We start from the raw sequence: 15,674 nt of genomic DNA on the forward strand, positions 1-15,674 counted from the left end.
TGCTGAGCTCAAGTGTTTGCCCAGTCTTATTTTTGTACAGAGAGGCCTAGTAACTCTAAAAATCCCTACCAAAATCTTAACAAAAAAACGCCAATAGAAACAAAAATAAATAAATAAATAAATACACGCCTAACAAAAAACCACAACAAAAAACATTGGTAATAACCTTAACAAAAAATAACGATAGAAGATCCCAACAATAAACAGCTACAAGAAACCTCAACAAAAAATAATTACAAAAAAATCCTAGCAAATATGAAAAATGTGAAAGATCTCGCAAAAAAAGAAAAAAAAAAAAGAGATAAATGTGATCAATATTTATCTTTGCTATGGGTTTGAATTTTACTAGAAATAGGGAGGGAGGGAGAGAAATAACAATTTTGAAGAAATAAAGAAGGTAAATTGACAACTCTTCTAATCAAATATAGCATTCACAAGCACAAAAAGTTTGTATCCAAAATTTTTTAGTGTTGTATTAGTTCACAATGCTCCTCCAAGTCCTTTATATAGTTGGGAGTTTTACTTTATTTATTTATTTTATATTTTATATTTTATTACAATATATAAATGCAAAATTTGACAAAAAAAATCATTAAAAAATAAAAATCCATACCTAATAAAGTTTTATTCTAACTTTTATTTTCTCAATTTCACTTTATTTCTTGTTTCTACTTCAAAATTCATTAAATTTTATTTAATATTCATATATACTAAATAATCTTCTAGATTTTATTACTTATATGATTCTCATGTTCTCATATAACTTTTTTTTTTTAATTATTAAAAAACCTTTTTAAATATATATATATATATATATTCTTTTAAGACATCGAATTATGTCATCTTTTATTTTTATCTCATGTTATATATATGTAACTAAACATGGTTTTAAGGTTATTCTTGATTATCATTAATAAGTGTAATGATAGGTTTTTTTCTTTTTATGAAAGGAAACTATGAAGCAAAATGCATATAAATTCGAATGAAAGATAAGCTATAATAATCTTCAAAACTAAACTTTATAACATCTTTAGAAAAATTTGACTGTCAAATGATTGTTCTTAAATTAAAAATGTATTTTTTAACCAAACAATCTGTTGTTCTATTCGCTTCCCAATAAATATGACGCAATCATAAATATTTAGATCATGAGATAACTTCTAAATATCCTCCATTAATAACATAACAAAACTAGGGATATTACTTTTTTTGTTATAATAATCTATAATTATTCTCGAATCACCCTCAATCTCTAAGTTTAAGAAACCATTATTCTTGATAGTTAACATATCATCTCTTAAAACCATACATTTTACAATAATTATTAAGACATTATTTATATTTTGTAATAATAGATTTAAACCTCTCGTGAACTCAACTTTAAAGTCTCACTCGAGAAAAAAAAAAAAAAAGTGTCTTTTGGATATTTTATGACTTAGTGTGCATGTATTTAAATTAGGATAAAGGGAAATAAAACTTGTTTTGGGGATTTGAATGGCTTTTGTTTAAAGGGTTGTCCTTTTATCAAGAGGCTGTGTGTATTAGGCTCAGGCCGATCCAATGCTCAAATTAAAGCCCACTCAAGTTTGGGCTTTGCTCTGTGCCATGACCCACAAGGCCCATCCAATTTTGCAATCCCATTGAAGATTTTAATGCAATATATATATAAAATAATGGGGAAGATTCGATTTAATGGAATAAGACAATAATAATAATAATAATTTGAGGGTAAGAATCATGAAAGCGAGGCCAAATCCTACAAATCCCTAGTTTCATGCTGGAGATCCTACAAAAATGTCCCAACCACACTAGCTCCATTATAAAATCAATCCCAAGATGGACTAGTCTTCAATTATCGCAACGCTCAAATAAACAAATATGATCAAGAATAATAATCTCCTCCTCTTTATGGTGACCCAACATTGAAAATGACAGTCAAACATTGTTCAACCTACACCTTCCATGGTAGTTCTTTAGTTAGATCTATCAACTTTTTTTTTCTTTTCTTTCTTTTTTTTAATGTAGAAGAGTTTTCAGCTAAATGTTTCATACCTAGATAAACTTTTTAAGAAATCCCATATTATGATTAATGGGTAATATCATATTTATGAAGCTAATTCTTCAACCCAACTCTATAACATGTGAATTTGTTTTTAAATATTTAATATATTTGAAAATAAGAATTTAATATATTTGAAAATAAGAATTTACTTAAGTATTTTTCTTTAATATGTGAATTAATATATTGCGGAAAAACACTATCAAAACAATTTTTTTTTTATTTTATATTTAAATACCAAGTGATTTTCCTTAAAACACAACTAACAAAAACTATATAAATTAAAGCGTTTTAATGATAATGGTTCTCAAATAGAATCTTCTTTCAAAGTGATTTTTAAAAAGAGGTCAAACCATTTCCTATTGCTTGAAATCACTTTTAAAAATATAAATTATTGATTCTTTATCTAATATATTATCAAAAATGCTATCAAAACAATTTTCTTTTTATTTTTTTTTAAACTTATATCGAAGTATCAAAAGTATATTGTTTGTGAAAGACGTTTTATTTCTGATTTTAAAAACTATGCATGGGAAATACATAGGCCAAAAATAGGAAATGTATCCACAAACATTTAGTCATAGTGTTATCATCTCATATTTATTGTAATTGTAGATTAAGAGTCCATAATGATTGTTGAAAATGTTTCTAATATTTCTAATACTTGAAATTTTTTATCATTCAAGTGTTAAAAAGACTAGAAACGTTTTTTAAACTCATTATCAAAAACACTTTAAGAGTCTGTTTGATAATAATTTTAGGAAGTGTTTTAAATTTTTTTAACATTTGAAAGATAAAAAATTTTAAGTGCTAGAAAGGGTTAAAATCATCCTATAATTACTACCAAAACGTACTCTAAAATTAATAGCGGAAAAGAGGTTTGATAAATGATATGTAAGTTACCTGTTACAAGTAACTCATGATGCTGTGAATGTGTCAAAAGAAAACAAATTATACAAACTTGTCATTTTCTAAGATGCAATATCTATATGATCTTTCAGGAATTTAAAACTGCAAGATTCCTTATGAATCACCAAATGCAGACACATAAAATAATGGGCTCAATAAATGCACCCATCTGCATTCACATGGCCCTGCTGGCTTGCTTCATGGATCATTTTCATTGTCTCCCCAACCGAAGAAACCAAACTACAATTATGAATTTAAAATTTTAAAATTATTAAAAAAAAAAATTGTATACATTTGGGGACAGAGAATCTCTCATCTCTTACAAATAAAATACACGGCACTGAAAATTTCTAGGGAACCAAAAAACACTCACAACAACAAGAAAGGACGATGCATGAGGGTTGTTATTAGACTAACAAGAAGCCATTGATAATAGACAAAGCTACACAATTTTGAGCAACAGTCTTATGAACAAGTAGTACTGTTATTGTTTCTTGCTCCTAATACAATTTCCCAGCTTCTTTTCTCTCTCATATTTATATATCATACCACCATACAAGCACATCCATCCATGATCCCCAGCTGCTTCTGGCTTTCCTTTGATGGGCAGACTCTGGATGGGTGCCTCTAGCTTCTGTTCTTGCACTTCTCCACTGCTCTTGGGGCTGCATGCCATTGATTAATCAAGCAAATACAAGAGATTAAGTCAGCAAAAGTGGTGAAAATTATGAACATAACCCTAATGATCATGAGTTGCAGCAGGTATATATGACTAACCAAGTCCGATGGCCTCGGATCCTTTCATTATGCGCAAGCGCTTGCAAGATTCGACGAACATCCTGATTCAAATTCCAAATAAGGATTAATTAGTAAAATCTATGGATTAATTGATGTAAGCCTTTGAAACAATTTAAATTGGAAAATATTGTCAAATGTTGTAACTTACTCCCATGGCACGTCTCCAACAAGCATCCAGTCTCCATCTTTGTCTTCATAAGTAGGCACGTAATCGGAACCGTTCAAAAGATCGATCAATTTGCTCTCATTCATGAAATCCTTCATTCCTTGTGATCCACAGTTGCCTAAAATATTTTCACAAATAAGTAGAATAAGTTAGAATTTTTTTTTCATCTCATGTTGGCTCTCATAAATTAATTTTGTGGAAGATAGAATTACCAATAGTAAAGGAGCTGAACATTTTGCCTAGGGCATCAGAGAGTTCTTGATAGCTCTTGTACATCTTTAAGTCCACCTTACGTAGGTATGGTGCACCATCCATGCTAACCTTCACAAATGCTGCACTGCTGCTAGCCTTCTCCTCCTCACTGCTGTTCTTTTGCACTGTCAAGATGTTCTTCCGGAACGATCTCACCGGAGGCCAACCCACCACTTGTGCCCTGAAAAATTGATCATTATTGGGTTTTAGATCCAAAAAAGGAAAGAAAAAGCATATTAAGACGAGCATTAAGTCAAAGAACGGTTCTTCTTTTCTTTTTTTCTTTTTTAATTTTGGAATTATATTTATTTAATTATTTTTCATGGTCATGAGCAGTGTGAAGGTTTGTGAACTCACTCAAATAATTAAGACAGCGAATATGCTGATTTCAAAATGCAATGCTTGTACTATAGACAATGCTGTCCCCTCTTTGTTTTACCTCCACTGTTTGGTGGTTGAGAAAAAGTAAAGATTCGAAATGTTTTGTTCTTTTCCTTTGTGTTTTCTCAACAATAAACCACAGCCCTTAAAATATTCATCTCCAATGGGGCCTAGGGTGTAATGCAGACACGTCTCCTTTGATTTCCTCCATCCATGTGAACAAAATTAAGATAATTCCAAGAATTTTCTAATTCAAGGGAAATTATTTTTGAGTGTCTGAGGAACTGCACTGTTTTTTCTCTCTCCCTTCAAATTTCCAATCTTGCCAAACAGAATTTCAAGGAAAAGTGGTGGATTATGCAGAGAAATTTTAAAAGAAAAACACTACTAAAATCAAACAGACTTTTAGGAGATGCCCCATATTTTTCTGATCTCCTTACTACCTTTTTCTTTTCCTTTTTTTCCTTTTTCATGCCAATATCAAGAGAAAAAAAACCTAGAACTCAAGAAAACAGAACTTACTTGGCCGGTGGTTTTGCCGGGTCGTTGGATGGAGGAAGAGCACTCTTCTCCTTCATCTTCTCGGCTTGATCTGCCACTGAATCTTTAGACAAAAGATTAAGCTTCAAATCAACAGTTTCTGAGAACCCTCTCTTCCCGCTACTCTTGGAGACATCGCCATCGTTTCCACCTCCGCCAGGCAAGCCTAGGCCTAAACGCAGCTCAGTCTCTTCATAATTGAGGTTAAATTTATCGCGCTCAGCACACACAATGCTAGCCATTTTTACCCAAAGAGAACGAACAACTACACACCTCAAAGCTCTCTCACAAGGGCTTTTAATTTCTCTGCTTAATTTGCTTCTGAGAAGTGAAAGCACAGTCTAGGTTTGAATTTGGGGTTGGGGTTGGGGTTGTGATTTGTAAAGGAAGTGCATGTGAAGAGTAAGAAGAAGAAGGGGACGTTAAGGGAATGGAGGGTGATAATATAAGGGGAGGGAGGAGGGAATGGAGGGCGGAGATGGGGCAACGTGGAAGGATGAGATTGGTCGGATGTGGCCATGGGCTGTCGAGAAAGTGACGCAATGGATGATGTAATTGTGCGTATTATTGTGGTGGACACACCAGTTCCCTTTGCTGCCCTTTTTTTCCTCTCCTTGGCTCCACATTAAACCTTTTTTTTTTTTTTGCTAAGGTAAAATATTTTTTAATTAAAAATAAATTATAATCAAGTCTTGAACACTACCGCCTCCTTATCCACAACATGAAACATGGTGGTGTTTAATTTTTGATTGAGTAAAAAATATAAAAATGTTTAATTTTTTATATTTAATTAAAAGTAATTTATTGATATCAATAAATAAATAAATCAAATCTATTAATAGCAGTTCATTTTAGTTATATTGGATGATATTAGTAGATTATTTTTAACTGATATTTAGTTAAAAAACAAACCTCACTTAAGATTGATCTTAGAAAATAAGATTTTGTTTGATAATTATTTTTTAAAATAGTTTTTGAGAACTGTTTTTAAAAACCATTTTTTAATGTTTTATAGAATAAAAGTGTGTTTGAGAATTTAAAATATTTTTAACTGGTTTTTAATATTTTTAAATATGTTTTAAAAATAATTTTTATATCCAATATTTTATTTATAATCATTCTACATTCTTATATAATTATTATCTAAAACGGTCATAAAAAACAAATAAAAATAATAAAAAAATAATTACAAAATATTTGAAAACACCTTTTTTTAAATAGAAAATATAAAACATTTTTTAATTATCAAATATATTTTCTTGTTTTTATGTTTTAGGGAATAGAAAACCGTTCTTAAAAACAGTTCTCAAATATGTTTTTATGTTTTATGTTTTATGGTATTTACAAGCAAGAAAAATTTAATTGTACCCATTTCTAGATTTTAGCAGAGGTAAAGAGTGGGACATGAAAGTAGAAAAGAGAAGAAAAATAAAATATGAAAAGCATTAACCATGTGCTCACAAAAATGGAGGAGTGCAAGAATTAAACTTTCTCATATTCACACCTAATATATTTATAAATGTATAAGTACATTTTATGTGGCTTTGGATTAAAGATATAAAAATCTCTTTTTCGACTATGCCAAACAAAGCACCGACACCATTGCACATGGTTGGTTGCCTTTGTTGTTTCCCTAAAAATGCTTGAGAAAATCAACCCCTTTTAATAATATATTCTATTCTTTTTTTTTTTTTTTAAAAAAAAGTATGTTTTTGAGTGTTTATAATAATCCAAAAGGTTATTCATGATTAGAAAAAAAAAATAATCATATAAAAATGATAAAGCTTTTGAGTAAAATATAACCATATATAAATGATCGAACCTTTTTTGAGACATCTTGATTATGTTTTGATGTCTCGAGTGCCATCTTTCTTGTTATTCATAATTCATTTATTGAAACTTTGAGAAAATGGTAAAATCATGAACTTTGAAGGTGAAAGGAAAGAGAAAAATAATAGCAATAATATAATTAAAGATAATAAATAATCAAACTTGTTATAGTACCAAATCGATATTTATAAAAAGTTTTATTATTTTATACATTTCATTGTTTTATATCTTATCTGCATCTACTTTATCTTTTTTTCAAACTTGTATCATCATCAAACTGGCAAGATATTATCATATGTTATTGAAATTATAACTTGATCAATACCAAAAACCCTAAAATTCTCTGAAATGATGATTAAATATATATAAAAAAAATTATATTTAATAAATAGATATTATTTTTAAGATCATTTCTATGTATATCACTTGTTTAAATAAATATATAGAAATAGGGACAAGAAAGAGGGGCATCAACCAGCATGGATAAAGCATCATAGTGGATGAACGACATGTATGGAATTAGATTAAATAGGTATGAGAAGTTTCTGGGAAGCAATGGAAGAAAGCGGAGGGTGGTGAGTTGGAAGTTAGAACATAAAACATAGAACTTGGAAGAGGTTGAGAAGGAGCAGGTCAACTTGGGGGGCAAAGCATGTGCAGAGATTGATTGGGAGAGAAGTGAGAGAAGAGGGAGGGACCCAGCAAGGGCATGAGACATGTTTGGATGTCGTATCCTCAGTCCCATGTGCCCCGTTCTAGGGGAGTCCCAAACTTTCTTAACATCTTCCTCATTTATTTCATCTTTGTGCCATGTTTCCATCTACCATTATAATCCCACACATTTAATGTCTAGAGGTAGCTATAGCCTATAGCCAGCTGTCTGCTTGCCTTCTGGATTGGGGATTGGGGATTGGGGTACGTACTCGTCCCTTTCTATATAAATTCCTTTTTCCCAATCAATTCTTTTTAGTTACAATTCTCAACGAAGTCATAGAGCAAAAATAAAAGGAATTAATGGGTGGGGGTTTTTGTTTGGTGAAGTGAAAGGAGCAGAATTTCTTTGCTTTTCTTTTGAAGACTGCATTTGAGTGGTGGGAGTAGAGTCGAACGTAACCTTTCTTTTTTTCTTCTAGTAGGTGCAACATGTGTACTTGACTTTTACAAGTAAAACAGACAACACAAAATTTTGGGATACAACTTGTTAACAAGTATATCTCTTTTTTTATGCAGAATTTCGCCCTTTTTTCTTCTAACTATAAGTTTGAAGTCAATGGTACGTGTGCTTTTTGGCAAGCTTTCTACTGTGTTTTTCTCTTACTTCAAATGTCAAAGTAGTAAGTTTTGAAAAATGAAACACCTTCAAACATAAGATTAATCTTATACTCTTTGACCAAAATCATTAATAATGTTTCTATAAGATAGAGCATTATATCTTTGTTTATATTTGTTTAGAAAGTAATCTAAAGAAACAATTCAAAAGATAAATTATTTTTTTAGGCCCATGAGATGATTAAATGAAGTTTCATGATTAGCTTATTAGAGCAAATAGTATTTATACAGAAGGTAACAAATTCATTGTGATATCTTATATTGATTAGGAGAAGATGTTTCTAATACTAAGTTTCCAACACTATTTATATAAGGAACTTCTCTACCATATAAACACATATTAACATCATGATAAGGGCTCAAAGTGAACAATATTTATAATTAATATCAAAGTTGATCCCCGATTCAAGTATAAGTTTTTGAGTGAGCGTTTAGAGTGAATCCACAATCTCATAGGATATAACGAAAATATGATGTCTACATGAAAATGTGATTGTAATATCAATAAAGAAAAAAAATCTTGACACTATATATAGTGAGCTCCTTCTACCCACGTCTGTGTTTTAAATTCTTGACAGTATACATGGAAAGGAATGTGTCATTATAAATTGTATTAAAATTGATTCCCTACCCTATTGTGGCACTCTAAGTGAGTGTTCCAAGTGGTCTAATAATCCAATGGGGTACAACGAGAATTTCACGCCTACATAAAGGGGTGATCGTAAGATCTTACATTGATTAGAGGAAAAAGTTCCTAGTATTATATATGTGGTATACTTCTCTTAATCATATAAACACATTTTAAAGTCATAAAAATCCATATAATCTAGAAAAAATAATATAAGTTTCTAGCACTATAAAAGTTGTGTGCTTTATTTTAACCATATATATATGTTTAAATCTATAAAGGTTTATTATGTCTAAAGTAAATAATATTTACATAAAAAAAAAAAAGTAAGTCATTGTGGGCATTTCGTGACAATAGTAGTGGTTATATGACAACTCAAAAGCCATTTCTTTTAACATTCAAAAACATTGATGCCTTAAATTCAATGCTTTTATATTTAATGGGAAATCAACAATGATTTCATATTAACTCATTCAAAAGACATGGCCATAAATTCCATGATCTCCCCAAGTTAGAATTTAATTGAAAATGTGATACCAAAAACTTGGAGTTGCAACAAATAATTATATATACTTTATAAACCACCAAACTCTTAAGCCAAAATACAATGAGGTTCTTAAATATTATTTTGGTTATGTCAGAGAGTGAGAGTGACAAATTAGGGGTGTTTGATAAAATAAAATAAAAAAATAAAAACCTAACCATTAAAAAGTAAAAAAAAAAAAAAGAAAAGAAAAAAAAAGGTATGCTTTGCTTTTTATTGTGCATTTTTTATTGTAAATTTTAAATCACTTAAAACTAAATATCGCCTAATAACTATTAAATATATTTAGTATAAGAGACTCAGCTAATCACTTAAAGCAAAACACAAACAATGAATTTTAAAAAAAAATAATAATTCTTTATTTTGTATATACTTCTGATAAATAAAATTTTTAATTATTAAATCATTTTCTACCTAAATTTACCTTAATAAATCAAAATATTTAGTATTAGCTCTTTCTTATAATTAAATTAAAATTCTAAAAAAATTATATTTTAATTCTCTATGTAGTTCTTCTCGATAAGGAATATTTAATGCTTTACAAACTTGGTCCCAAAGATGTTTGATCTTCTTTTGATCATTGGATAACTCATTTTGATTGATCATACATGAGACTAAGAAGAATCTTGCAAATGAATTTAGAGCTTAATTGTTAAGAAGAGAAACAAAGATTAGGGTTAATTTAAAACACTTTTGAGGTCTAAACTTTATCTCCAAATCAAAGTTATAGATTTAAACCAAAGATTAAAGGATCCAATGCAACAAGGAATATTCAACATGATACCAAATATGGTACTTAAAGAAATGATAAGAAAAAATCAAAACCACCAAATAGAGAACAAGATGATTAATAAGCACAATCAAACATGTCACGTATAGAACATCAAATAAATATCTTAGATATATCTACAGCATAATCAATATATACAACCAATAGTAGTCTTAATATCCAAAATAAGCATCAACTACATCCAAGTTTCAAAATCAACTTTCTCCCAACACAACCTAATTTAAACATCCATGATAAGCTAAGGAAATAAGCTACATTCGAGATCATCAAATTAAGCTACTTGAGAATGATACTTTGTACTAAGTCACAAAAATATCAAGATATAAAATTGTACTCCTAGGCATTAAATTTTTTGGAAAAAATACTAGGTAAATTGAGTTATCATGATTCCAACAATAAAATAAGTTGTTTATGTTGGGATAAAGCCCGTAACAACATGACATGATATAACAATACGAGCTTTCAGTTTCATTTTACTAACCTACTTTTGCACTATGGTTTATTTGAGCATCTAGGTCTATATCACTTACATTGTACATGACTTGGATGCATTAAAAGTTGCATAAAATATCTAAGTCGTGAGTTCCTTACAAGTTGTCGAGTTGTTCACAGTTGATTCATGGACTAAGACAATCTATTTGAGATTATAGTACACTTCCTTTAATTGGAGAGATGACTTGTTTTGTTCATCAAGATTGGTTTCCCATGATGGGTGCACTAATATGTATTATTACACATTGGACAAAACCAATGGTGAATCATGACATTAACTATCGAGTAATCATTATTTCACTAAACTACTATGTTGCATGAGAACTCAACATTGAGAGAATATTATGCTAGTGTTAAGGTTTTAAACGACTTTAATCTTTGGGTGAGACCCTGATGTGGTTATTTATTTAGTATAGATTGAATTACTATTAATTGAGAGAAGTAAAAACATGTATTCTCAAGATAGACATCATAATATCTCAAGGGTTTGAGATAGTGTGTTCCCTTACATGATCCTAAAGACTTGTGATCATCAAAACTGTGGTCATGATATTTCATTTTATGGAATTTGACATATATGCTCTTTGTGAGATAGGATATGTTAATTGATCAAATAATAGGAGGATTTGAGACTCAAGAATAGTGGAAGTAAGGTTGATAGCTTTTATATAACTTGTTAGATAACGGACACCAATTCATGGGGATTTTTCATATAGTAGTTAGTAAGTCATGAACCTAAGTTTTCTCTCTCAATCTAATATAATAAAATATTGGAATGTAATTGACTTTCTTTAGTAGAATGTTGAGTCAACTTCATAATTAAATTTTAAAGGAGCTAAGATTTTTCTATAGGTCTTAGTGGTCTCTAATTAACCTCATGTTCTTTGGTGGCATGTTCTTTTAAGGGACATTTAGGTTTTTTATTCATGTGTGAATAAGGATGTTTTGGTAAAAACGCATTGTTGCATTAAAGCTTATAAATTCTCTTTCTAGATTGGGTTAACTAATTAATTGAAGCCTAATAGGGTAATTAATTAATTAATTAAAATTCAATAAGTTAGATTAAGTTACCCAATCCCATGATGAGCTCCATTTACTTAAACCCACAAAGGAGGTTTCTATAAACCCTTTGAAGTTTAGGGTTAGACAATCTTGACACATGAGATGGAGTGCTATCTTCAAGAGGGAGAATATATACCTTAGTCTTTATTCTTCTGTAAAGAAGTTCACCCTTCTCCATTGCTAAGATCCAAGGGAGAGTTTTCAGGTAAAAGATCCTTAGGTCTTAGAGGTTATTCTATATATAACAATTGGAAAAGGTATTTGGAAACATCCAAATTCAAGGTATATATTCTCCTTGTTTGTCACCGTAAAATGATTTTTAAAAGAGTTATCTAGTTTCTATTACACTTAGGATCTATAAATGCATTTACCCTATAGAGAGATCTAGGGCTTGGATGGATTTTTTCCAAGAATCCAACAATTTACATAACCATGAAAAGAATCACATCAATTATAATTTTAGGAAATAAATTTTTTTCAAGTTCATAAGGAATATAACACACATAATACATGAGATAAATCTAAATAACCTAAGGTACTAACTTATATATTATCTGTTTTCACATATTGATCAAACATTAACATATTATTAGATCAAATCAGGACCTAGACAATCTATTAACACATTCAATTTGAGTTCAAATCTATTGGATTTTTATTTAATATGACATAACTCTGTGAAAACACTTACACACGACTTTTCAATCCCCCTAAATTTCACATTTTTTTATGGACATTATTTCTAGTGTATTAAAAAAATACTTTTTAAAATACAAATCGGCTTTGCCACAAATATGGAAATTTTCAATGGTGCAAGTGATGACTTTTACTCTTGGCTTAAAGATAAGAATTTAAGATTTGGTTATGGTAACTTTTTTCACTTTAAAAAATTATGTTACATTTTGGTTTACTTAATGAATAAAAGCAAACATGTGCTCTCATATGTTCAACCATTGAAGTGATTTTTCATGTTACAACATCAACTAAGAAAAATATTCTTAAGAAAATTCCCTAAGATCAATGATGTTGAAGTTGTAAAATATGGTATGAAATATTCAATACAACCTTTACTCATCTATTTCTCCCTATTAGAAAATTGACATGATTATAAACATGATAATATAACAAATAGACAATATTGGTGACTTTAAAATGCATCAAAGTAATTCAATACTTTTGGGAAAATAGTAATAAGGAGAGTAACAATGTCACAAATATGAAGCTCATGACTTGACTTCTAGAACCTAGGATTCTAAAAATAATATTCTCATACTAAATGTGAGGTTCTAAACTTTAGGGCATAAATATCTAATCTATAAAGAGGTAACATTACCCTTGAATCCAAGATCTAGACTCAATAAAGATAACCAAAGTACACTAAGTACTAAGGATTTTTAAAAAAATGAAACACTATAACTAGGTCCTTAGCTATGGAATAAAATGTGTCATTCAAAAGTTGAAGCTACCAAATATTTTTCGAGGAGATGAATGGCTTCTGGAACCTAGGAATCTAAAAATAATATTCTCCTATTAAATGTAAGCTCCCAAGTTTTAGAACATAATCTATAGGTTATGTTTGGTTCTCGAAAAGTATTAAGGAAAGAAAAAATATGTTAAGGAAAATAATTTTTTCTTGTTTGGTTTCAACATGAAAATACCAAAGAAAATTAAATACAATTAAAATTAATTAGAAATTTATATATTTTTAAATTATTTAATCTTTATATGGAAGAAGAAAAATACACTACAAGAAATTTCACCTTCAGCCACGATTTTTTTGGCCATGAATATAATTTCATCTCTAAAGATGATATTGGGAGAGAAAATTTGAATTTGTTACGAAAATTTGTGTCTAAAGTTTTAATTGAATGTAAAATAAGGCCAAATTATTTGTGACGACATCATAATTTTTAACAACAAAATATTTCATGATGCAAAATATATTGGGAGATAAAAACCTAGTGTCGTCTCAAAAGGTAAATAATGGGTAACAAAATTATGTTGTTGTAAAATAGTTTTGGAGAGAAATCTTAACAATGGGAGAGAAAAATATGGTCCTAACACCACAAGATGAAGGAACAAAGAAAATTATTGGGGAGGAAATTATTTTATTGTAAAAACTCAATATTTGAGACAAAACTATTTCATCCCCATTAAAATGCATTTTCCTTTTTCAAAATGAATTTATCATTTTTAAATTTATTTATACTATTGAATACTTAACATTTGTTTTTTGAGAAAGTTTCATGACACTTTAATATTCATGAAACAACACAATTATTATTAAAGAAAGTAAACATTATTTAGAAATAATGTGATATTGTCATTATTATAATATTAATATTAAAATATAATATATATATATATATATATTAGAATATATCATATATTTATATCAATATGTAATCATATTTAAATTTTAATACTATGTGTAATAAAATAGGAATTTTAAATTTTTTTAGCTAATGCTGAAATCTTCAATTCGGGATATCATACTCATGATATGTGAAATGTAATATTTGATTAATAAAAATATTATTTTATTTAGTATATAACTTGAAATTATATATAAAAAAATTTAATATGGTTTACAATGTTTGGACCATAATATTATTAGTCTTCTTCTTGTTCTTGAGTATAAAAGCACAAAGATTAATCTAGAATGTATAATATAGTAAAATTCTAATAATAATATATTTTATTTTTGTAATATTTTATTTTATTAATGAATTTATAAGATAATAACATTTTTTTGCAAATTCTATTATAATATAACCATCTATTATTCTTCTAACCTTATACTTCCTATAAAATAATTTTCTTTTCTTTTTCTCTAAATATTAATTTCATTTTCATCTAAATACTTTGAACCTTAATAATATATAATAAAATAAAATAAAATAAAAATACATTGAGATTCATTTCCATGTTGATAACTTGATATTTTATATATCTAAAAATGTTCAATTAGGAATTAGGATTAAATTGATTATATTATGCAAAAATAAAAAAATTAGTTACCATGTGAGAACCCTAATTTTATTAGTCTTCCTTATGTTATTTACAAATAAAAATCAATCCAAATTGCAAATGTACAAATAAAATAATTTTTAGATAATAGTGTAAACATTTATTACTTACCTAATTTTGTTGTTCCCATAAAATCATCTCATGTCCTTATTTGTAAGTAATTGATTTCAATGTTAATATTCTAAATTAAAGTATAAAACAAATTTAAAAAATATTACATTAAAATAACTTATTTTGTATATAAATTTTTATTTTATATATCTATAAAAGTCAAATTTGGATTAAATTGATTATACAAAAATATAAAAAGAGGTTTGACAACCATAACAATATTAGTCTTCTTCATATTAAAGTGAAAAAATGAATCCAAACTCTAAATGTAAAAGATAATGAAATTTTAATAGTAACTTACATTGATTTTTTCATAATATTATATTTTATTATAATTCATATATGAATTTATAAGATAATGACATTTTAATAATAATTTATTTCAATTCTTCTTTTTTTTTTTCTTAATTTTCTAATTGATTTTTTTAAAGAAATATAAAAATTTATAAATGACTTAAAGTTGATAAAAATAAATAAATAAATAAAAACTCATTTCTCTTTTAATAATTTAACAATATAATGTTTTACCAATCTCATCTTTTCTATAAAATCATCTCATTTCCTTTTCTTTTTTTTTTTTTTATAGATATTTCTTATGGTTATTCTTTAGGAAAAAAAATTCTAATGTTAACCATATAAGACAATAAATTTATATTTTTAAAAAATTAATCCTTTATAAAGACTTTTATAAAATTTTTAGTTAATTCTATAATAGTATAAGTATCTATTATTTACGAAATCTTGTACATCCCA

The 15,674-nt window shown here is 28.0% G+C and overlaps 1 protein-coding gene across 1 annotated transcript; it reads right to left on the reverse strand.

Moving 5' to 3' along the window:
• Window positions 1–3,214: 3,214 nt before the first annotated feature.
• Window positions 3,215–5,518, reverse strand: LOC117931244 (auxin-induced protein AUX28). Its single transcript, XM_034852174.1, has 5 exons — window positions 5,088–5,518; window positions 4,145–4,365; window positions 3,915–4,050; window positions 3,746–3,807; window positions 3,215–3,633 (listed from the first exon to the last, which is right to left on the reverse strand). Exons 1-5 carry the CDS (start codon window positions 5,345–5,347, stop codon window positions 3,596–3,598), a joined length of 717 nt encoding a protein of 238 aa, XP_034708065.1. The 5' UTR covers window positions 5,348–5,518; the 3' UTR covers window positions 3,215–3,595.
• Window positions 5,519–15,674: the final 10,156 nt, after the last annotated feature.

The sequence above is a fragment of the Vitis riparia genome, chromosome 14, assembly GCF_004353265.1.
Source record: "Vitis riparia cultivar Riparia Gloire de Montpellier isolate 1030 chromosome 14, EGFV_Vit.rip_1.0, whole genome shotgun sequence".
Taxonomy (NCBI): Eukaryota; Viridiplantae; Streptophyta; class Magnoliopsida; order Vitales; family Vitaceae; genus Vitis; species Vitis riparia.

Bases quoted from the DNA above. Each gene is read 5' to 3' on its own strand.
- LOC117931244 (XM_034852174.1), bottom strand. From the start codon at position 5,347: ATGGCTAGCATTGTGTGTGCTGAGCGCGATAAATTTAACCTCAATTAT. The intron at 4,366-5,087 runs GTAAGTTCTGTT...TCAATTTTTCAG, and splicing joins CCGGCAAAACCACCGGCCAA to GGCACAAGTGGTGGGTTGGC. The intron at 3,808-3,914 runs GTAAGTTACAAC...AATTTGAATCAG, and splicing joins GTTGGAGACGTGCCATGGGA to GATGTTCGTCGAATCTTGCA.